The sequence below is a fragment of the Leptonychotes weddellii genome, chromosome 4, assembly GCF_054177405.1.
Source record: "Leptonychotes weddellii isolate Sample4059 chromosome 4, ASM5417740v2, whole genome shotgun sequence".
Classification (NCBI taxonomy): Eukaryota; Metazoa; Chordata; class Mammalia; order Carnivora; family Phocidae; genus Leptonychotes; species Leptonychotes weddellii.
Genome location: NC_138372.1, coordinates 88,539,897 through 88,563,504, shown reverse-complemented (window position 1 = coordinate 88,563,504; position 23,608 = coordinate 88,539,897). Strand labels below are relative to the sequence as shown.

Genomic DNA, 23,608 nt, shown 5'->3' with positions numbered 1-23,608 from the left:
ACAGTTCCTATATTGATAGCATACTTCACTTTATTTTTTTTAGACATGTGGTGTTGATTTTATGATTTGAAATTCTGTTATACAATTTATTATTAAATATAACATACATTTTCTTCACTCTTGTCCAATTTACATTTAACTTCATCTCCTTTCTGTTTTAGTTCTTCTCTCACAGATTGCAGTTCATTCCTTAAAGGAAATGGAAGAGTGACATTGTAAAAAAATTTTAAATTTTTGTTTTACTCCTTTTCTGGGATTTCTTAAAATGGTTGACTATTATACTTTTTTGTTGGTTTAAATTTTCATTTTGTTTGGTAATTTTTCATGCATTAATGTCAACAGGCACACTTCCTCTCCTACATTTAAATTACTTTATAATTTAATTTGAAACTATCTAGATCCTCTATCCATAAAAAAATACTTATTTCTTATTTAAGCCAAGATTTTACTTTACTCTTTTCTTAAAGAAGTCATAATTAGTCATCATTCTAAGATGTAGTCATAATTTTATACAAATAAATTGGGGACATAAATACAAGTGATTTTAATGAAGAACTACTTGACTGAGATATTTACATAGACAAATATCCTTACATAGAGAGAGAGTATCTCTGGAAACACAAGGAACAGTGATAACTCTGGGGAAGGAAACTAGATAGCAGGAAGACAAAGGGTAGATAGTTTCCTTTCCCTGTGTTCCCCTTTGTTGCTTTGAATTTTGTGCCATATGCATATGTTATCCTTTCAAAATTTTTTAAATTAAAAAAAATTCTGCCTGTTGCACATAACACAATGGTATTTTTGTCTCAGATCCTTGAAGCTATTTTTAATTATAGTCTCCCTGGTTAGCACTAATATGTTGCTGGGTTTAGCCTGTATGCACAGAATATTATTCAATCATGTGGAATAACTGGTCTTATAAAAACTGAATCCAGGATATTTGCTCTTTAACTGAGTATTAAATTTTTAATTGGCATATTCTTACTTTTCCTATATATTTATATTTAGAGTTCTGTAAGTCTATAGGATAGGTAGATATACAAAAAGATATTATCTAGGGCGCCTGGGTGGCTCAGTTGGTTAAGCGACTGCCTTCGGCTCAGGTCATGATCCTGGAGTCCCGGGATCGAGTCCCGCATCGGGCTCCCTGCTCGGCAGGGAGTCTGCTTCTCCCTCTGACCCTCCTCCCTCTCATGCTCTCTGTCTCTCACTCTCTCACTCTCAGATAAATAAATAAAATCTTAAAAAAAAAAAAGATATTATCTAAATAATCTGAATTCTCTTAAATGAAAAGCAGTCTTTCCCTAAAACAGGTCTTCACTTTTTATCCTCAAAATGTACAGTGCCTTAGTCACAGAGATTCAATCTAAAAATAACAGCTACTCTCAAGGAGAAAATTGAGCAACAACAACAAAAGCAATCATTAGAAATACAATAAAAGTTGACTTTCCAAACCTAGAAAATAACAGTTATATGGCCAGGAACTATACGCAGCACTTTATTCACATTACCCCCATATAACTCAATCCTAACCTAAATGCTAACCAAGTATAAAAAAAACAAAACTTAATACTTCAGACTAAAAGAACAAGAGTGTCCCAAAATTTGGAAATCATCTAAATTGCTAATGGATTAAAAGGAAACAAAATACAAAAACATGTTACTTAGGAAACAAACATGAAAACACTATCAAAACCCAAGTCATAGATCCAGAGCTGTGTTAAGAAGTACACTGCTATCTTGAAATGTTTTTATTATTTAAAAAGAGAAAGAAAAACTAAATATCAATATATCAATTTGAAAAAAAACTAAAAAAAAGATTAATATTTGATTTCAAGCAGGCAAAAAATTTCTAAGTAGAAAGGCAATAGGAAAAATTACCCCCCACACACAAAAAAAGACAACTAGGTCTAATACAGAATCAAAAAACTTATGCACAACAAAAAATTACCCAAAGTGAAAGGAAAACAAGTTGGGGGAAATATGTACTGTAAATAAGATAAAGGATTACTATTTTTTAAAGTTTAAATAAATCAGTAAAAAAACAATTAAGACCTCAAAATATTAATGGGGAACAGATACAAGCAATTTTAGAAATAAGAAATTCGAGCAAGCAAGCATAAAAAAATTCCAAAGCTTATCCAAAAAATGAAAATTACAAATCATAAGAACAAAGAGTTGTTTTTATCTATTATATTATCAAAAAATTAACGATAATACCCAAAACAAATTAAAAGATTTTGGAACCATCATTTTCATACAACAGTGGTTGTACTATATGGTTTACAACCAGTATAACCTATTAGAAACCATTTGATTATCAGAAGTCATTGAAACAATTATTCCAGTAGCTCAGTAAATTTTACTCCTTGAAACGTAGTCTATCAAATTCAAAATAAGGGAAAAAATCTGTATGCGCCAAGATGTTGACTACAGTACTATTTATGATAGTGGAAAACTAGAAAATATAAATATCTAAAAACAAAAAGGATTAAATACTGTTATACCCACTTGACTGGTTTATAGGCATTAAAATAGATGATTGTGAAAACACCTAGAAACATGGACAATGTTTAAAAATATTTTAGGGGCGCCTGGGTGGCTCAGTTGGTTAAGCAACTGCCTTCGGCTCAGGTCATGATCCTGGAGTCCCTGGATCAAGTCCCGCATCGGGCTCCCTGCTCAGCAAGGAGCCTGCTTCTCCCTCTAACCCTCCCCCTGTCATGTACACTCTCTCTCTCTCTCTCATTCTCACTCTCTCAAATAAATAAGTAAATCTTTAAAAAAATATATTTTAAAAAATTTCTCATCTAAATTTTCTTGTATATAATTATTTTCTTAAATATTAAATATAAGAAAGTTCAGAATGCTTTAAAATTAATCTCTAAGTCTAATCTCACTATTTCAACACTAAGAACAAACATTACAATTTTATTTTTAAGCAGAATTCCAACATAGTAATTCTAAATTTTTACTCTATACCATATTCAACATTAAGTATCTAAATTAACTATAACAAATTAACAGAAAAGAAATACTAAAATCTCTTGCCAGACTTAAAAAGCCAATTCATTAGTCTTGCCTTAACTGTGTTTCCGTTTCTTCTAGTTTTTCTATTTTTTTCAACATTGTTTCTTCTTCTTTTTTGCTATTCTAAGGAAATAATCAATGTTGTTTATATTAATTACTTTGTTTCACCAAAAATAAAATTGAAACTATTATTTAAAACCTTTATCTGCCAGCATAAAATTCATTTAGTTATATATAAAATAAGACAATGGGCTATTTACCTTGCATAGTTCCACACTATTTTTCCAGCCTTATTTTAATTATTCCCCTAACAATCTCTATATAGCAGCTAAAAAAACAAGTCTTACTTCCTGTTTCCCAGTGATAATTTAAGACTTCTATCCTCTGTTCATATTGTTGTGGCTTCAAGGAATGCTTTTCCATTCACTGTTACCTACTGAATTCATAGTTATTCATCTTTTAAGGCCAAAATCAATGCTATACTCTCTCTGAAGCCTTCTCTTCCACCAAGGCAGAAGTAATCTTGTCAATTCCAATTACACTTGGTCCCCAAACAACATATATAACATAGTATTTTGTTTAAGTTATTTGAGCATTTAGTTTTTCTATTGAGCCGTAAGAACTTAAAGAGGAAGATACTTTATTCACCATTGTATCCTCCACATTCTTACATGATTTACTTAATAAATACTTGTTGAGTAAATACTTCATAAAAATCTTGATGCTTAAAATTAAATTAACTTTATCAATGGGTAGTCTCTATATTCTGTTGCCCATTATCACCATCAAAATCAATATGCATATTTTTCTTCTGAAACAAAGTATCAGCTCTAACATAATCAGATTTGTAAGAGTGAAAGAATTTTGGAAGGTAATCTATTCTAATACCCTAATTTTACAGGTTAGAAAACTAAGTCACTGGTACTTTCGTTATCAACTCACATCAATGTCTTCTTGCTGTTTCTTGATTTCTAGGGCCATATCACTTGTTTCTTGTGCTAGTTCTTTGTTCTCCAGTGAAAGCCTGTTGCAGCTTGCATTTAGTTCAGTTGTCTTAAGCCTATTTTTTAAAAACATGTCAGACCTAAATATTTACCTATTAAATTATATGATGTGGAATTTAATTCAAGATAATCTTAGGGTAAAGAGAGAAAGGGCTGGGAGTATAAATAAGATTGGCCATTAGTTAATAATTTCTGAAGCTGAGCGATAGATATATGCTGTTTCATTACATTATTTCCTCTAGAAGTCTTTGTACATGTTTCAAATTTTCTGTAAGTTTTTCAAGAGGTCCTATTTCCTTGAATATTCCCTACACACCTCATGCCCCATATTTTCCCACAGATTTTAAAGTGTATATTATTTTCTTCATATAATTTTTGTCCCTAGTATACTGTCTCTTAGAAACTATTCCAAATTTCGGGTGATTTGATTAAAGTAAAGTAGTACTTGAGGCATGAACTATTTTTAACAAAATATTTTCATTAAAATAAATAAAACTCAGTTTAACTTCTGTGCACAACACTTGAACTGCTCTAACAAGGTCTCAAATGTTCTACACTGGAAGAGCGATTACTGCTATTATTGGTTGCAATCAGGATCAATTTTAAATGAAAGAAGGGGACTGTGTGGCTCTATGGAATGATTTCAGCAGCACCTATTATCTTCTACTTACCAGTACTGGAAATTCATTAAAGAGTAAATTAAAAAAAGAAAGGTTGGAAAAGTGAACATACCAAGGATAACATAAATTTATACTAAAGTATAAATAACTAACCAGTCCATTTATTAAAAGGAATTTTGGTTAATAGATGAATTTTACCCATAATTCAATGACCTGTATGTATTTTGGTCACTTCAACAAAACAAATCTATGAAATAATTCAACAAAATACCAAAATAACTAGGTAGAACTGCAAATGATTACTTTTATCAGGAACTAAATATCTCCAAGAAAAGTAATATAGTGATCTTCTAAAGAAGTTTTCAACTTTGTGATGTATTCTTTTTATGTTAATGATATATACATATCATTGCTAATTTAATTAACAATGAAATTAATAAATTATTTTGATCTCTAATCAGGAATAAAACACAACTTTAACCCCATTCAAATAAATATTGAATATAACTTACTAATTTATTATTAACTATCAGAAAGCTTAGAAATTGAATACATAAGTTATTTATAGATAGAAAACTTACTTCTCATTTTCAAGCTCAGTTTTCAGCTCTTTAACCTGTTTGGAATAATGCTGTTCACTTGTCACAATGGCAGTTAACTGTATTTCCAAATCATGTATTTTTCCCTGGAAAATGTGTATAATCACAGCAAACTTTTTTTACAATTTTCTTACTTAAAAGTATGGCCACTTTGTAATCAAGTCATATATTTGGCAATATTTTGGTAAGAAATGTCAAATTTTAAAATTTAATAGATTTAATGCCAGAACCATTATAATTTTAGAACAAGGAGCAATGACAAATGTAATTTAAGTGAATTCCATCTTGATATTCTAAAGCTCAACCAGTAAAATTATATTTACATATCATAAAATATTTTCATCAATTTTACTCTACCAGGTAATTAATCTCAATTAAAATGTTATGTTAAGAAAAATATATTAATTAATGAAATCAGGTAGAATCTTAAAAACTAAGCTGTTCTGGGGGCACCTGGCTGACTCAGTTAAGCATCTGACTTCAGCTCAGTTCATGATCTCGGGGTCCTGAGATCGAGCCCCACCTCCAGCTCCATGCTCAGCAGGGAGTCTGCTTGTCCCTCTCCCTTTCCCTATGCTCCTCCCCCTGCTCATACGCGCTCTCTCAAAATCTTAAAAAAAAAAACAAAAAAACTAAGCTGTTCTTACATTATAAAAAGATGGTTACAATGTAATGCTATTATGTACTGAAAAAATACATTTTTTCATAAAATTATAATATGAGCACTATAAAAATTATTATAAATGAAGAACTTAATAAAAGTGAAATTTTAAATGTATAAAGAAATACTGAAGACATAAAAAATGTGATTGTTATACATACTATTGATATCTTAATGTTGACCTTTCTCTACCACATTATAATATGAAGATTCTCTAAATTTGTTTCAAATCTATCATTAGTATATTAAACATAGCAGGAACACTTCCTTTGAAAGGAATTTTGAGAAGAAATCCTTCACAAAGCTAATAGCTATACCACAATCTATTCTGTAAATCTGTACTCTACTAACAAGATGTTGGAAAGAAAAATGTATCTTTTTTAAACAAACCTCTCTGGTTTGGAGAAGACCAGTTAGTTCTTGTTCTGTTTCTTTTAATTCTTCAGCAATCTTCTCAAATTGTTTCTTTTCATCTAAAAGTTTTTGGTTTTCTGCCTATTTAAGAACATTAACAAATCATGATAGCCAAAGTACACACATATTCAAAATAATCAAACTGCCTAACTAGAACAAAGAGAATTATGAGTTTCTCTCTGGCTAAATTAAAAAAAAAAGAGAGAAAACAAGTCATAATTAAGTACATTCTAAAGTTACATATGATGACAGAAGATTCAATGGACAGAGCCTGAAATTTTTCATTGAAAAAAAAAATCATACAGGTCATTGAATTCAAACCTTATCTTATACATAAATCACTCCAATTTATTAGCATTTATTAGTCACTCACTATTCCATCAATCCTGTTTGTCCTTATATTGTACTAAAATGTGCTTCCCTGTAACTTTCATGCAGTGGTCATTGTTCTGCTTTCCTTAGTCACATAAAAGTCTAACTCCTTTTTTACATGATAGCTAACAAATATTTGAAGAGAGTCATTAACACTGCCTAACTTTTCTCTTAACTATTCTAAAATCTCTAATTCTTATTATCATTCTTCCGATGAAATGGTTTTGCTTTATTCCCTCAGGATGGACTCACTTTGTCAATACACAATTTTAAGTAAGGTATCAAGAATTAAATTCAATGTTCTAGACAACCAAGTTGAATAACCCACAGTCAACAGGCCAAAACCAGCCACTGCTTGTTTTTAATAAAGTTTTACTGTAATACAGCCAATATGTTTATGTATTATATATTCCCATTTTATCTTATAACAACAAAGCTGAATAGCTACAACAGAGATCAATATAGCCCACAAAGCCTAAAAATTTGCTACTGGCTGTTTAGATAAAAATTTTGTCAACCTCCACTTCAGATGAGTCCCATACAGTAAGACTTTCTGCAATGATAGGAACATATGATAGTAACTGAGCACTTCAAATGTGGCTCTTGGAGCTGAGGAACAGACTTTTAAATTTGGTCTACTTTAATTAATTTAAATTTAAATGCCACATTTGGATAGTAGCTACCATACTGAATAGCATAGCTCTAGAAACTAAGGAAGACTAAGTATAAAATAACCACTATTTCTTTAGTTATGGGTACTTAATTACTATTAATTCCTCCTGTTTTATATATATATATATATATATATATATATACACATTCAATTTTTATGTTGTTTACTCAAGCATGAGATCACAACAATTTCATTAAACACTTGGCAATAAATGTCCTATATTAATAAGAAAAAACTACTAATTGACACCAAACCCTACCTCCCTGAATGCTGGAGGTGCATTTCCACTAGGGCAAGTCCACCTGAGAATCAGCGCAACAGGCCCCTCCCCCAGAAGACCAGCACAAACAACTCACTCACACCAAGTTTATAGATCACAGAGGGCTGCAAAGCTTCAGCTCTTAGGGAAAACAGTATATAGCACTCTTTGTATTTTTATTCTTTAGTATTTTATTATTTTTTCAGTTATTTACTTATTTTTTCAAATCTTTTCTTTATTCATTTTTAATTTTCTTATATATACTTTGTATTTTTTGTTTCCTTTAATTGTATTTGTGTGTGTGTGTTTCTTATTTTGGGATCTAGTTTTTATTTTTATTTATTTTTAACAAGCAGACCAAAACAAATCCAGGATCTAGTTTTTTTTTTGTTTTTTTTGTTGTTTTTATCATTGTTTTTGTTGTCTTTTTCTCTTTCTTTCTTTCTTTCTTTTCTTTTCTGAACAAAATGATGACACAGAGAAATTCACCCCAAAAGAAAGAACAGGAAGTAGTACTCACAGCCAGGGATTTAATCAATACAGATAAGTGAGATGTCTGAACTAGAATTTAAAAGAACAATTATAAAGATACTAGCTGGGCTTGAAAAAAGCATAGAAGACACTAGGAAATCTCTTACTGTAGAGATAAAAACCAGAATCTAGTCAGGCCAAAATTAAAAATGCTATAATCGAGATGCAGTCCCAAGTGGATGACATGAAAACCAGGATGAATGAATCAGAAGAGTGAATCAGTGATAGAGAAGATATAATTATGGAAAATAATGAAACTGAAAAGAAGAGGAAAGAAAACTATTAGATCACGAAGGTAGACTTAGGGAATTCAGCAATTCCATAAAGTGAAATAATATCCATAATATAGGAGGTCCCAGAAGAAGCAGAGTGGGGAAAAAGGGGCAAAAGGTTTATTTAAACAAATTATACCTGAGAACTTCCCTAATCTGGGGAAGGAAACAGGCATTCAAGTCCAAGAAGCACAGAGAACTACCCTCAAAAATCAACAAAAATAGGTCAACACCTCAACATATTACAGTGAAACTTGCAAATTACAAAGATAAAGAGAAAATCCTGAAAGTGGCTCAGGACAAGAGGTCCTCAACCTACAAGGGAAGACACAAACGGCTGGCAGCATACCTGTCCACAGAGTCCTGGCAGATTATATTCAATGTGCTAAATGGGAAAAATATGCAGCAAGAATACTTTACCCAGCAAGGCTGTCATTCAGAATAGGAGAGAGAAAGTTTCCAAGACAAACAAAAACTAAAGGAATTCGTGAACACTAAACCAGCCCTGCAAGAAATATCAAAGGGGACCCTTTGAGCAGAAAGAGAGACCAAAAGTAACAACCACCAGAAAGGAACAGAGAGAATCTATAGGAACAGCAACTTTACAGGTAATACAATGGCACTAAATTCATATCTTTCAATAATTACTCTCAATGTAAATGGACTAAATGCTCCAAACAAAAGATATAGGGTACAGAATGGATTTAAAAAAAGACCCATCAATATGTTGCTTACAAGAGACTCATTTTAGACTCAAAGACACCTCCAGATTGAAAATGAGGGGGTGGAGAACCATTTATCACGCTAATGGACATCAAACGAAAGCTGGAGTAGCCATCCTTATATCAGACGAACTAGATTTTAAACCAAAGACTGTAATAAGAGCTGAAGAAAGACACTATATCATAATAAAGGGGGTCTATCTGACAAGAAGATCTAACAATTATAAATATTTATGCCCCCAATTTGGAAGCAGCCAAATATATAAATCAATTAATAACAAATTTAAGAAACTCATTAATAATAACAATAATAGTAGAGGACTTTAACACTTCACTTACAACTGTGGACAGATCATCTAAGCCAAAGATCAACAGGGAAACAAGAGCTTTGAATGACACACTGGACCAGATGGACTTAACAGATATATTCAGAGCAATTAATCCTAAAGCTGCAGAATACACATTCTTTTCAAGTGCACATGGAACATTCTCCAGAACAGATCACATACTAGGTCATAAATCAGGACTCAACTGGTACAAAAAGATTGAGATCATACCACAGGTATTTTCAGACCATAGTGCTATGAAACTTGAAGTGAACTGCAAGAAAAAATTTGGAAGAACCACAAATACAAGAAGGTTAAAAAACATCCTACTAAAGAATGAATGGGTCAACGAGGATATTAAAGAAGAATTAAAAAACACATGGAAGCAAATGAAAATGAAAACATGACAGTTCAAAACTTCTGGAATGCAGCAAAGGTGGTCCTAAGAGGGAAGTACAGGCCTTCCTCAAGAAGCAAGAAAAGTCTCAAATACACAACCTAACCTTACACCTAAAGGAGCTGGAAAAATAACAGCAAATAAAGCTTAAATCCAGCAGGAGAAGAGAAATAATAAAGATTAGAGCAGAAATAAGTGACATAGAAATAAAAAAAAAAAACACAGAATAAATCAACATAAGTAGGACCTGGTTCTTTGAAAGAATTAACAAGTTTGATAAACCCCTGGCCAGACTTATCAAAAAGAAAGGAGAAAGGACCCAAATTAAAAAAATCACCAATGAAAGAGGAGAGATCACAACCAACACCACAGAAATACAAACAATTATAAAAGAATATTATGAGCAATTATATGCCAAGAAATTAGGTAATCTGAAGGAAATAGATGCATTCCTAGAAATATATAAACTACAAAAACTGAAACAGGAAGAAACAGAAAACCTGAACAGACCCATAACCAGCAAGGAAATTGAAGCAGTAATAAAAAATCTCCCAAAAAACAAGAGTCCAGGGCCAGATGGCTTCCCAGTGGAATTCTACCAAACATTTAAAGAAGAATTAATATGTATTCTTCCAAAACTGTTCCAAAAAACAGAAATGGAAGGAAAACATCCAAACTCATTCTACAAGGCCAGCATTACCATGAGCCCAAAACCACACAAAGACCCCACCAAAAAGGAGAATTACCAATATCCCTGATGAACATGTATGCCAAAATTCTCAACAAGATACTAGCTGATAGAATCCAACAGTACATTAAAAGGATTATTCACCATGACCAAGTGGGATTTATTCCTAGGCTGCAGGGGTGGTTCAACATCCACAAATCCATCAACATGATACACCACATTAATAAAAGAGTAAGAATCATATGATCCTCTCAACAGATGCAGAAAAAGCATCTGATAAAATACAGCATCCTTTCTTGATAAAAACCCTCCACAATGTAGGGATAAAGGGAATATACCTCAACTTCATAAAAGCCATATACGGAAGACCCACAGTGAATATCATCCTCAACAGGTGAAAAACTGAGAGCTTTTCCCCTAAGGTCGGGAACATGACAGGGATGTCCACTCTAACCATTGTTGTATAACAGTACTAAGAGTCCTAGCCTCAGCAATCAGACAACAAAAAGAAATAAAAGGCATCCAAATCATCAAAGAAGAAGGCAAACTTCCACTCTTCCCAGATCACAGGATACTCTATGTAGAAAAGCCAAAAGACTCCACCAAAACACTGCTAGAACTGACACAGGAATTCAGCAAAGTCACAGGATATTAAAAAAAAAAAACAAAAAAAACCCAATGCACAGAAGTCTGCTGCATTTCTATACACTAACAATGAAGCAGCAGAAAGAGAAATAAAAGAATCTATCCCAGACGAACCATGAGAGACGATGGACTCTGAAAAACAAACTGAGGGTTCTAGAGGGGTGGGAGGATGGGTTAGCCTGGTGATGGGTATTAAAGAGGGTACATTCTGCATGGAGCACTGGGTGTTATGCACAAACAATGAATCATGGAACACTACATCAAAAACTAATGATGTAATGTATGGTGATTAACATAACAATAAAAAATTTTTAAAAAAAGAATCTATCCCATTTACAATTGCACCAAAAATCATAAGATACCTAAGGAATAAACCTAACAAAAGGGTAAAAGATCTGTACTCTGAAAACTATACAACACTTATGAAAGAAATTGAGGAAGACACAAAAAAATGGAAATATTCCATGCTCATGGATCGGATGAACAAATATTGTTCAAATGTCTATGCCACCCAAAGCAATCTATAGATTCAGTGCTATCCCTATCAAAATGCCAGCAGCATCTTTCACAGAGCTGGAACAAACAATTCTAAAAATTTTTATAAAGATTTTATTTATTTACTTGACAGAGAGAGCACAAGCTGGGGGAGCAGCAGAGGGAGAGAGAGAAGCAGGCTCCCTGATGAGCAGGAAGTCTAATGTAGGGCACGATCCCAGGACCCTGGGATTATGACCTGAGCCAAAGGCAGACGCTTAACTCCTGAGCCACCCAGGTGCCCCCAGAAACAATTCTAAAATTTGTATGGAACCAGAAAAGACCCTGAAATATCAGAGGAATGTTGAAAAAGAAAAGCAAAGCTGGAGGCATCACAATTCCAGACTTCAAGCTGTATTACAAAGCTGTGATCATCAAGACAGTATGGTACTGACACAAAAACAGACACATAGATGAATGGAATAGAGAGCCCAGAAATGGACACTCAACTCTATGGCCAACTAATCTTTGACAAAGCAGGAAAGAATATCCAATGGAAAAAAGACGGTCTCTTCAACAAATGGTGCTGGGAAAATTGGACAGCCACATGTAGAAGAATGAAACTGGACCGTTTTCTTACACCATACACAAAAATAAATTCATAATGGATGACAGGATCAAAATCCTAGAGGAGAACACAGGCAGCAATCTCTTTGACCTCGGTTGCAGCAACTTCTTGCTAGACACATCTCCAGAGGCAAGGGAAACAAAAGCAAAAATGAACTACTGGGACTACATAAGGATAAAAAGCTTTTGCACAGCAAAGAAAACAATCAACAAAACTAAAAGGCAACCTACAGAATGGGAGAAGGTATTCACAAATGATATATCAGATAAAGGGCTAGTATCCAAAATCTATAAATAAATTACCAAACTCAACATCCAAAAAACAAAAATCCAATCAAGAAATGGGCAGAAGACATGAACAGATATTTTTCCAAAGAAGACATCCAGATGGCTAACAGACACAGGAAAAAATGCTCAACATCACCTGGGAAATACAAATTAAAAAATGAGATACCACCTCACACCTGTCAGATGGCTAAAATTAACAACTCAGGAAACAATAGATGTTGGTGAGGATTCAGAGAAAGGGGAACACTCTCACACTGTCAGTGGGAATGCATATTGCTGCAGCCATTCTGGAAAACAGTATGGAGGTTCCTCAAAAAGTTAAAAATAGAACTACCCCTCGACCCAACAATTACACTACTAGGTATTTATCCAAAGGATACAAATACAGTGATTCGAAGGGGTATATGCACCCCAATGTTTAGAGCAGCAATGTCCACAATAGCCAAACTATGGAAAGAGCCCACATGTCCATCAACAGATAAATGGATAAAGAAGATGTGGTACATATACAATGGAATATTACTCAGCCATCAAAAAGAATGAAATCTTGCCATTTGCAATGATGTGGATAGAACTAGAGGGTATTATGCTAAGCGAAATAAGTCAGTCAGAGAAAAACAAACACCACATGATTTCACTCATATGTGGAATTTAAGAAACAAAACTGATGAACATAGGGGAAGGGAAGGAAAAATAAGATAAAAACAGAGAAAGGGGCAAACCATAAGAGACTCTTAATTCTAGGAAACAAACTGAGGGTTGCTGGAGGGGAGGTGTGTGGGGGGATAGGGTAATTGGGTGATAGGCATCAAGGAGGGCACTTGATGTAATGAGGCCTGGGTGTTATATGCAACTGATGAATCACTAAATTCTACCCCTGAAACTAATAATACACTGTATGTTAACTAAATTGAATTTAAATAAAAATGTTTTTTAAAAACCTAATTGGACTTAAAGAGTCTGAATTTTATCAATAGGCAATCTGTAGCTATTTAAGACCAACTATAAAGCTACAGTAATCAAGACACTGATATATTGGTGAATTGATAACAAATAGATCAAGAAAACAGAAACAGTCCAGAAACAGAACCACACAAATATGGCCAATTGATTTTTATAAATGTGCAAAAGCAACTCAATGGAAAAAAGGAATCTTTTCAACAAATGGTAATATCCCCCTAGACCAATCCAAAGTATTTAAATCTTAAATATCTCTCAAAACCACCCATTTTTTCTCACCACCACCTCCCAGCCTAAGCTATAATCATCTCTCCTCTGGCTACTCTGATTGTCTGTCTACTTAACTGTTCTATCTTAATATACTGTTCTCAATATTGCAAGACAAATGAGATTTTCAAAACGCAAACCAAGTCACTCCCTACTGAAATTCTTTAGAGCTTTCCATTCCTCTTAGGATAAATATAAAATCATCTTCATAGGATTCAAAAGGCCATGAATTGCCATGCTCCTACTACCTTAACTCTCTAGCCTCATTTTGCACGACTCTCCTTTTCACTCCATGTTGCACTCCCCATACTCCTTCCTATCAAAGGAACTTTACACATTATATGTCCTCTACCTGATAAGCTCTTCCCTTCCTTATCTGGATTTCAGTTCAATCTTTACTTTTTCAAAAAAAGGCTCTTCTGACCTAACTAGTTGAAGTCCCTTAATTCTGAGCGTCATAGCACTGCCTTTATTAGCACTCTCCTTTATTGCCTTTGTCACCATCTTAATATTACCTTTGAATGATTGCTTATATTTACGTGTGATATTTCATGACTGTAGATCCATGAAAGCAGCATATGTATCCATTTGCTCCCAACTGTACCCCCAGAGTACAGCATAAAAGAAACTCAACATGTTTGCTAAATGGGCAAATATATTGTTTTATTTATTCCTTACAACTACCCCATTATATGTGTACAATTATTTTCCCTATTTCATAGATGGAAAACTGAGGCATCAAGAGTTTAGTTAATTTCCTCTCGGTCATACAGCTAAGAAGTAAAGAGCTGGATAGCAATCAAAACATTACAATTTTAAAGATGAAGATATTGTGTTCTATTGCTGTCCAAATATAACAAAACCCTAAACCAATCCTTATCTGCTTAGGAGTGAATCTTTATAGTAAAAATAATGCTTAGTATTCATTCATTCAACAAATATTTATAAAGTGTCAGTCACTGTGCTAAGTAAATACTAAGGTTACAAGGAAAACAGGACATGGGTTCTTAGCCCTTATGGGAGCATACCTTCATTCCACTATTTATTTACTGAGGACCTACTATATACCGCCTACTGTGCGAAGTAAGGGTGAGTCAAAAGGGTGAATAAAGCTTTAAACAATTATACCAAAAATAAATTAATTCCATTTGTGTTAAGTGCTATAAAAGAAAAGTTCAGGGTGGCTATAGGCACAAGCCATACAGAGATCTAAACTAGATAAGAGAGGTTTATAGATAATATCAAGAAAGATTACCTAAACTGATATTCAAGCTGAGATCTGAAGTATAACAAAAAAATAAGAATGCATTATCGAATCTGAAAGCAGTGTAAACATTATTATTCACAAGAGTTCAAGCAAAGCAATTCAATGGAGAAAGGATAAGCATTTGGAAATAATGCTTCCCAAGAGATGGAAGAATTAGGAGTTGCAAAATCAGGTAGAGATGCAATAGGTTAAACCCAAAATCAAATATCTGTAATCATAAACAATATTATATAGGGGTTGGCAAACTACAGCCTGCTAGATAAAATCAACCTACAGTCTCTTTTTGTAGGCCCTTGACCTAAGAATAATTCTTACATTTTTACAAGTTTGTTAAAAATAAAGGAGAAGAGGAGGACAAGAAGGGGGAAGGGAGGTGTGGAAATAGGAGGAAGAGGAGAAGAGAATTAACATTCTGTATATAGACTACAAAGCCTAAAATATTTATTCTCCAGTCCTTTAAAATTTTGCCGCCCATGCTCCACACATTGTAATCAATTAAAACATAATTTTGCCTATCCTAACAAATTCATTAAACATGATTCTGTCTGAACACTAAACATAGTTACTGAATATACAACATATATATCTTCCCCCAAATTGTAGCTTTGTGGCCCAAAGGTATCACAGGCATACCAAATTTACTACCAGTAAATCAGTAATGTCACATGCATATTTGATCTTACTTAAATGTACTGCCAACACACATTCAAATAATATAAACACCTTCACCAAGACAGTTTTCAAAATATATTGAATTTGGCACAGATAAGAATGTGGCTTTACTAAAACACAAATGTATTTTTTTATATTTTAGCTGAAAACACTAATATAAAACATCTGTAGTGTGAGAGTCTAAGTCAGTGGATTCAATATTTTTTTGAAAAGTAACTGCTCTACATTAACAAGAGAAATTATATACTTACCAAGATTTTTTTCAATTCTTCAAGTTCTACTTCTTTGTTATTTTTAAGCTTAGTCATCTCTTCTAAAATAAACAAAAGAATAAAAAGGTGTTAAAATTAGATTAAAAGAACAGCAAAGAAGAGACAAGAAATAAGAATACCATTGTTTTAAAGGGAAAAAAACAAGAGATGGGTTAGTGAAACTAAAGCACCATAAAGCACAGAGGAAGTCGAAATGGAACTACACAAAAATGATAAATATTAATAGTAATGTTTCTATAAAGTGGAATTCCACAACCAAATGAACTCAAGTTCATTAACCAAAATAAGCAATGGATCTGTATAAAACATATTTGGGATGAAGTCACACAGCATGTGCCTTTACCTTTACTTCATCACTGTCTAAGTATCTGACCTCTTAATCTTCACTCCAAACTAAAAAGAAGTGATTCACTTCTCTCAAGCTACTTCTGACCATTGTACTCTGGACCTCAATATTCCTACCTCCTCTGAGACTTTAGTTGCTATGTTCTCTCTCTTAGAGGAAACTTTAAATTCCCCCATCCCTTTTAAACATCCATTTGAATACAAAACAATCTGATGGACCTGTCTGGCCTTTCATACTACCATCATATTTCTTACTTTGTTTTGCAGACAAATTCCTGTTTGTTATCTATGCATTTCTTTCTTAGCTCCATGCAAAACTAATGCCTATCTCATTACATTAATTACACCTCTTATTAAATTAACAAAACTATGATCTTAAAGATCATCAATAACCATTTTGTGGTATAATTCTTAGTCCTCTTTATTGTGGAGCTTTCTGGCATTTGATGTTATTAACTACTCTCTACTTTTCCCCCTTTGATTTTCAAGACCTTGCATTATTTGCATTTCCTGTCCTAACTCCTGCTCCTATTTTCTTTGCTGACACCCTTCTTTTTTCTACCCTAAATAATAACACTCTACAATGCTTTTCTTTCGATCTTCTATTAATTCAGTATTAGGTTAATTAATTTTAAAACATTTCCAGCTCAAACCTCCTGCTTTCTTCTTTTTTAGATTTTTTAACTGCCTACAAAGTTCCCAAATGATGTCTAGCTGTCACCTAAAATTTTATTGTATCTGAAACACTGTCCTTCCTCCCTCACTGTTATGGGTTTTTAATAACTGGAGATATGAGATTTGCTGGAAGTTTCCCAGACTCTTTACATTAAAAATAAACAAAAAATTTGTAATAATTGCCCATAGTTTTTAAGGAAAAAAAGCAACAAAATATAAAATGCCACCATGGACTCTCAAAGAAGAACCTGTCACAAGCAAAGTTTATTTCACCACAACATTTCATTTTAGGTAAAAAAGGTTAATTTTTTCAAACTCAAGGATTGATTAAAGATAATAGACTAAGCATGTCTCCACATTTTCTCACCCCCAATCCCTTTTTAAAAGACACAAAAAATATATATATTTACAACATTAATAAAACCAGACTACCATGAACAAACCAAAAAGTTGAAGAATCCTGGCAGGGAGAGGGGGGACCCACATTAATTCAATGAAGGCTATGTGAAACACCTAGACCATACCTCCCACCACACAGTCCACCTCAAGTTTAATCAAAGATTTAGGAATTGAGGCAAAGGGATGCAGCAGTGCCCCAAACAGCTCATGATCTCTAAGCAAAATAAACATCTCCTAAACCCAAAACCCCTAAACTCCTAAACCCCACCAAGCCCACCTTTCCTTACAGTACCTCTCATCTCCCCCCATCCCCACACCACATAATCAGAAAAATCAGATTATAACATATGTGGGTGAAAAAAGATTTTCAAATATTTAGATGAGTAAATAATCAAGAATCAACAATTAGTAAAGAAAAGCAAAACCAGGGCGCCTGGGTGGCTCAGTTGGTTAAGCGACTGCCTTCGGCTCAGGTCATGATCCTGGAGTCCCAGGATCAAGTCCCGCATCGGGCTCCCTGCTCGGCAGGGAGTCTGCTTCTCCCTCTGACCCTCCTCCCTCTCGTGCTCTCTGTCTCTCATTCTGTCTCTCTCAAATAAATAAATAAAATCTTTAAAAAAGAAAAAAAAAAAAAAAAGAAAAGCAAAACCATAAAAGAGAGGCACCAAATTCAATTAAGAGAACTAAAATAAAATCCAAGAAGGAATTAATAAAGCAAACAGAAGCAGATATTTTGCTAAGTATAGTATGTTCCAACAGGGTACAATATCCATGAAATAAATCACCTAGAGCTCTTAGAAATTTAAAATTTGACAACTAAAACTTTAAAAATAGCAAAATAAACATAACTAAAGACTGAATTAGCAGGGGGAAACCAAAAAAAATTTTCCCCAAATCCCCCTGAAAAAGAACTAAAAGATAGAAAGTATAAAAGAGAAATTTTAAAATATAAAGGATAGATCCAGAATTTCTAAAATCTACCTGTCAGAACTTACAGAGAGAATAATGACACTAGAAAAGAAAAAATAAGCTGAGAAAAATTTTCAGGGCTGAAGACAGACAAAATGTCCTCAGATTCATGAGCTCACCAAACGCTAGCATAAGTGTGATATGATTCCACTTTTAAAAGGTATTCTCTCATGCCTGTACCACTCAAATAGCTTCCAAACTAATTTATCAACTTCTACTTTTTTCCTATCAGCATTCCCCACCCAAATTTATCTGCCATACAGAAGTTGCAGCAATCCTTTAAAAATGTAAACCAGATCATGTCAACCCCCTACTTAAAATCTTTTAATGGTTTTCCTTCATGTTTAGAATAAAATAAAAATTCCTTTCCTTGCTCCTACCCGATTTCGTCCTTATCACTTCATACTTATTTCATTACCCTTTTCAAATCACTTCTTACACTCAGTCACCTAGGCTTTCATTCAGTCACTTGAATTAACCAAGCTCTTTCACAACTCAGAGCATTTCTACATGAGTTTCCTTCTGACTGAAAAGCTCTCTCCAACTCACATGCTTTACCTCACTAAATCTCACTTATTTATGAGGTCAGCTAAAGGTCATGCCTTATCACGGAATCTAAATTAGGCCCTATTATTCTCTTACATGGTTTCATTTTCATTGTCTTCATAGCACTTATCCTAATTTGTAATTAAATATTTGTCATTTTATATATGTCATCAAATAAGAAGCAATAGAAAACACTGGAGAGAGAATCTGTTACATAAGAGAGTAAAAGCAAACATGGGTACAGATACAGAAAAATAACCACAGTAGTAAAACCTGTTTAGAGCAACATTAGACTAAATTGAAAAGAGGAGACATATGAAGAAACAAAGCAAACTCTACCAAGTCAAAAACAGAATAAATTGACAAAGACTTTGTGTTTACAGTTGGTTTTAATTTGCTTTGTCTGCACTACTTTTTAAATGAGCAATAAAACAACAGGTGATATTTAAAGAGTTCGAACTCAAGCAATGAGATGAGTCTTAAATTTACAACACAGAATGGTCAGATTTGTATTTTTAAAGGAACACTCTGGCATCAGTGCAGAGAATCAACAAGAGACGAGACTAGAAACAAAAATACTGATTCTCAAACTATTACAATTAGTATTAGTCAAAGGTGTATGGTCCAGACCTAATACCAAGATATAAGAGGTAGAGCAGACTTTATCTGTGCAGAAAAAAAGTGGTCTTAGAATGAGTCAATGATTGGGGCGCCTGGGTGGCTCAGTTGGTTAGGCTACTACCTTCGGCTCAGGTCATGATCCTGGAGTCCCGGGATCGAGTCCCGCATCGGGCTCCCTGCTGTCAGCAGGGAGTCTGCTTCTCCCTCTGACCCTCCCCCCTCTCATGTACTCGCTCTCTCTCATTCTCTCTCTCTCAAATAAATAAATAAAATCTTAAAAAAAAAAAAAAAGAATGAGTCAATGACTGAGACTGCTGAGGGAACGATGGAGGCTGATGGAGGAATATTCTAACCAAGATGTAAGCTTAAGAATATACCATCAAGGAAGAATGCAAAGCATAATCAGGAAACAAAGCAATAAGAATAAGGGCTATTGCAGTAAGAAAAAAGGTTATGAAAATAAGGCAAACCTTCTGTTTGTATTCTATTAAATACAACAAGGGATGAACAAAGATGAAGACCAATGAGGACGATCTGAAGCACGGTTTGATGATTTATCTGCCAAATACAATGTGTTCCATTATGTTACTCACATGCATCCCTCTGGTAGACTAAGAGAATGTGCTGGAATGAAACCAGGAAAGAAAAAATAAGGGCTAGAACTGTTCTAGGTCTGTGGAGATGAAGAAAAAGGGAATGATGCAAAAGAAAGTTACATTAGGTAGATTTTATGAGCTAGATATTAAAAGTTAGAAACAACAGCACTGGATAACCAATTAGAAGAGAAAGATAAGGGAGGAAAAAAAAGAAAAGAATATCATCCAAGATTCTGATTTTGAGAACTATACTTTTAACCAAAGAAGGAAATAAGCTAATGCTGATCACTTATGTCATTGTTAACACTGCTCTTCTACACAAAATGCTTTCCACATTCCACCATTCTCTACAACCACCCAAAGCCTCTTTATACCTTAAAGTCTACTTTTAAAATCTACCTCTTCTATAAAGTCTTTTCCAATTCTGCAGTCTACACTGATACCTTTGGCTTCCTCTTGTCATCAGCATTAACACATCTCCATCAGCAACAAATCTGTGAGAATTCACCCCAAATACATAAATATGTATAAAACACAAATACATATTTACATATCATATACAATTTTAAAATAGAAATACATGTATTGTGATATTCATTATAAAACATATGAAAAGCATAAAATAAATAGAAGGTCCAATATTCCCTTCTCTTATCCTAATAGAATTCTTGCTCATTCCCTCATTTTGGAAACACTGTTCTAATGATTTTATGTATTCAACTTTTCCCCCCCAATATAGAGATTTCTCAAGAGCATGGTATTTTACATCTTGTATATGTTCCCACAGTACCTAAGATAATGCTAAGAAACACACATAGAACTGCTTCACAGTTCTAGAAGAATTCCTTATCCAAACTTCTCTTAATATATTGCTCTGAGAAAAATCACCTTATGCATTTGATTTGTTAATCTGACAATAAGAGACACTTAATTTCAAATCAGAGTGAATTATTACAAATATCCATTAAAGATATTTTAAGTTATTCCTTAGTATACAACATTCAATTGAAGGAAGACTTAAAAATCAGATGAAAAATGCATTTACAATAATTCTAATATAAAATAATACCAAAGAAACTATTTATAATTGAATAGTACAATTTTGGATGCTCCAAGATTGGTCTAGCCTATAGTAGGAAATTAGGCATTGCCAAAGGAAAAGCATAAATAAGTTTCAAAAGTTCAACCAAACATCCTACCAAGACAAAATTTCTTGCAATTATTTTAATTATAAAAGCAACCAAAGCTAATAATAAAGCTAACAGAAAGTTGTATAGAGAGTCTAGAAAAAACTTGCCAATTCATGAGTTATTTTAATTTATAAAAATAATTCTTTTCAGGGCACCTGGGTAGCTCAGTTGGTTAAGCTTCTAACTCTTGATTTCAGCTCAGGTTATGATCAAGCCTCATGTCAGGCTCCATGATCTGGGGGAGTCTGCTTGAGATTACCACTCCCTCTGCCCCCCCAACCCCGCTCTTGCACGTGCTCGCTCACTCCCTCTCTTTAAAAATAAAATATAATAAATATTTTTAAAATAATAATTCTTTTCACCAAAATAAGAAAAAATATTTTTCTATCTTTGTAATTCTCCACATCTGTACTTATCTGTAAATATGAAACATAGGAGTTATTAAGATTAGCTAATTAAAGGGTCATAAATTCACAAAATAACCACAGAATTTCTCTCTCTTTTGGCCATGAGATCTATTGAATATTAACAATACCACATGACAAAACAGGATAGCATTTTACTATAAGTAGTTCATAATCCAACATGACAAATCAAGAAAATTTCAAAATTCAATTAAAATATAAGACATTTTCCACTAAGAATTATTAAGGCCTCTAAATCCTAAAATAAGAAAAACAGACTACAAACATCTCTTAGGCTCCTTACACTTCTAGGTATCTATCTATCTATCTATCTATATATATATATATATATATATATATGCATAATGGAACTGAAGTCTTTCTTAAGGTTTAAATTTTGTCTTTGAAAAGTCAAAATAAAAATTACAAAATAATTATTGATAAATGACAGAGGAGAAACTATATTTTATTCTGAAATAGTTTATGTTTTTATAATTGGCTAATATTATCATCTACACATGTTACTCTCTAAATCTTACCCAGTTCACTTGATTTCTTCTGAAGCTCCATGGTGAGTATTTTCAATTGATCGTCACTTTTTTCGAATCTTGTAAAATATATTAGTTTACAATGTAAAACATTCTCTTAATCAGAATTCATCTAGTAACTAAAATTGGTGCAATTTAACAATATATATTCACTCAATTATGAAACATTTTTTGAGTATCTACCATGCCATATAGCATAACACTTCAAAATAAGATACTGTTAATACATAGCTTTATATTAATTACATCTGCACAAAAACCTTAAAGCTTATGGTGACAATTTATCTCTTAGCTACTGATGATAATCAAATTAATGCATCCTAGAACTTTGAAAGAGACTGAATATGTAACTATTATTACATCAAATTCTGCCTTAGGAGCAATACAAATGTGAGAATTGTGCAATTCACTTAATTCCTCCAGCTTTCCGCTTCCTCATCTCTAAAACTGAGGTAATTGGAAAGATGATATTTAAGGTCACTTAGAGTTTCAGAATTTGAAAATTGCTTAGATAGATCAATCAAGAATATGTAAGATGAGCTGAGTTTTTAGAAAAGCTAGCTTTTCTTACTCCACCACACATAGGCAGTAGAAAGAAATACTGGTCATGACTTCATAGAAAAGCTTGTTCCTCTCTTTCATTCTACCAGACTTAATTAACCCTAATGCTAATGGGACAAAAATAATCACTTAGGCCTCATAACACAGCTTTATAAATGCAAATATAAAAAAAAGTGAAAACAGAGGAAGTTTTTAAGTTTTAGACAAGCTGATCTAGAAATGCAAATGAATATTTTATAGTTACTCATATTCATTAATTCACTAATTTAATAAAAGTGCTTGAGTACCTACCTACTCTGTTCCATGCTAGTTACTAATTTTACATATCAGAAAGGTTACAAACCCCACTAAAACAAACCCACAACCTAGGAAGTTATTTCTATGAAGCTAATAATAACCCACAGTTTAATTAAATATGTCCTATCACTGCATCAGCACTTACGAGCTTGTCTATACAGCTTGTCTCTGTGACAAAGTATGCATGGGAACTATCCTAGAGAATACCTGCTATCTTTTCTCAGGATACCTGCTTACCTAATACAAACTTTTAAAATGTATTCCTACTTTTTACATTAAAAAAGAGACTTGGTAAATCAGAGAAAGATATGTATCATATGACCTCACTGATATGAGGAATTCTTAATCTCAGGAAACAAACTGAGGGTTGCTGGAGTGGTGGGGGGTGGGAGGGATGGGGTGGATGGGTGATAGACA

The 23,608-nt window shown here is 33.3% G+C and overlaps 1 protein-coding gene across 1 annotated transcript in view; it reads right to left on the bottom strand.

Annotated features, from left to right (window-relative positions):
- LOC102745610 (synaptonemal complex protein 1) overlaps window positions 1-23,608 on the bottom strand; it is an 86,065-nt gene that overhangs the window by 60,983 nt on the left and 1,474 nt on the right. Inside the window, exons 3-9 of the mRNA XM_081817110.1 lie at window positions 22,325-22,392; window positions 16,020-16,081; window positions 6,305-6,409; window positions 5,236-5,339; window positions 3,973-4,090; window positions 3,083-3,153; window positions 108-189 (exon numbers count right to left, since the gene is read on the bottom strand). Of these exons, the coding sequence (XP_081673236.1) occupies window positions 108-189; window positions 3,083-3,153; window positions 3,973-4,090; window positions 5,236-5,339; window positions 6,305-6,409; window positions 16,020-16,081; window positions 22,325-22,392 (610 nt within the window). The remainder of the gene's footprint in view (window positions 1-107; window positions 190-3,082; window positions 3,154-3,972; window positions 4,091-5,235; window positions 5,340-6,304; window positions 6,410-16,019; window positions 16,082-22,324; window positions 22,393-23,608) is intronic.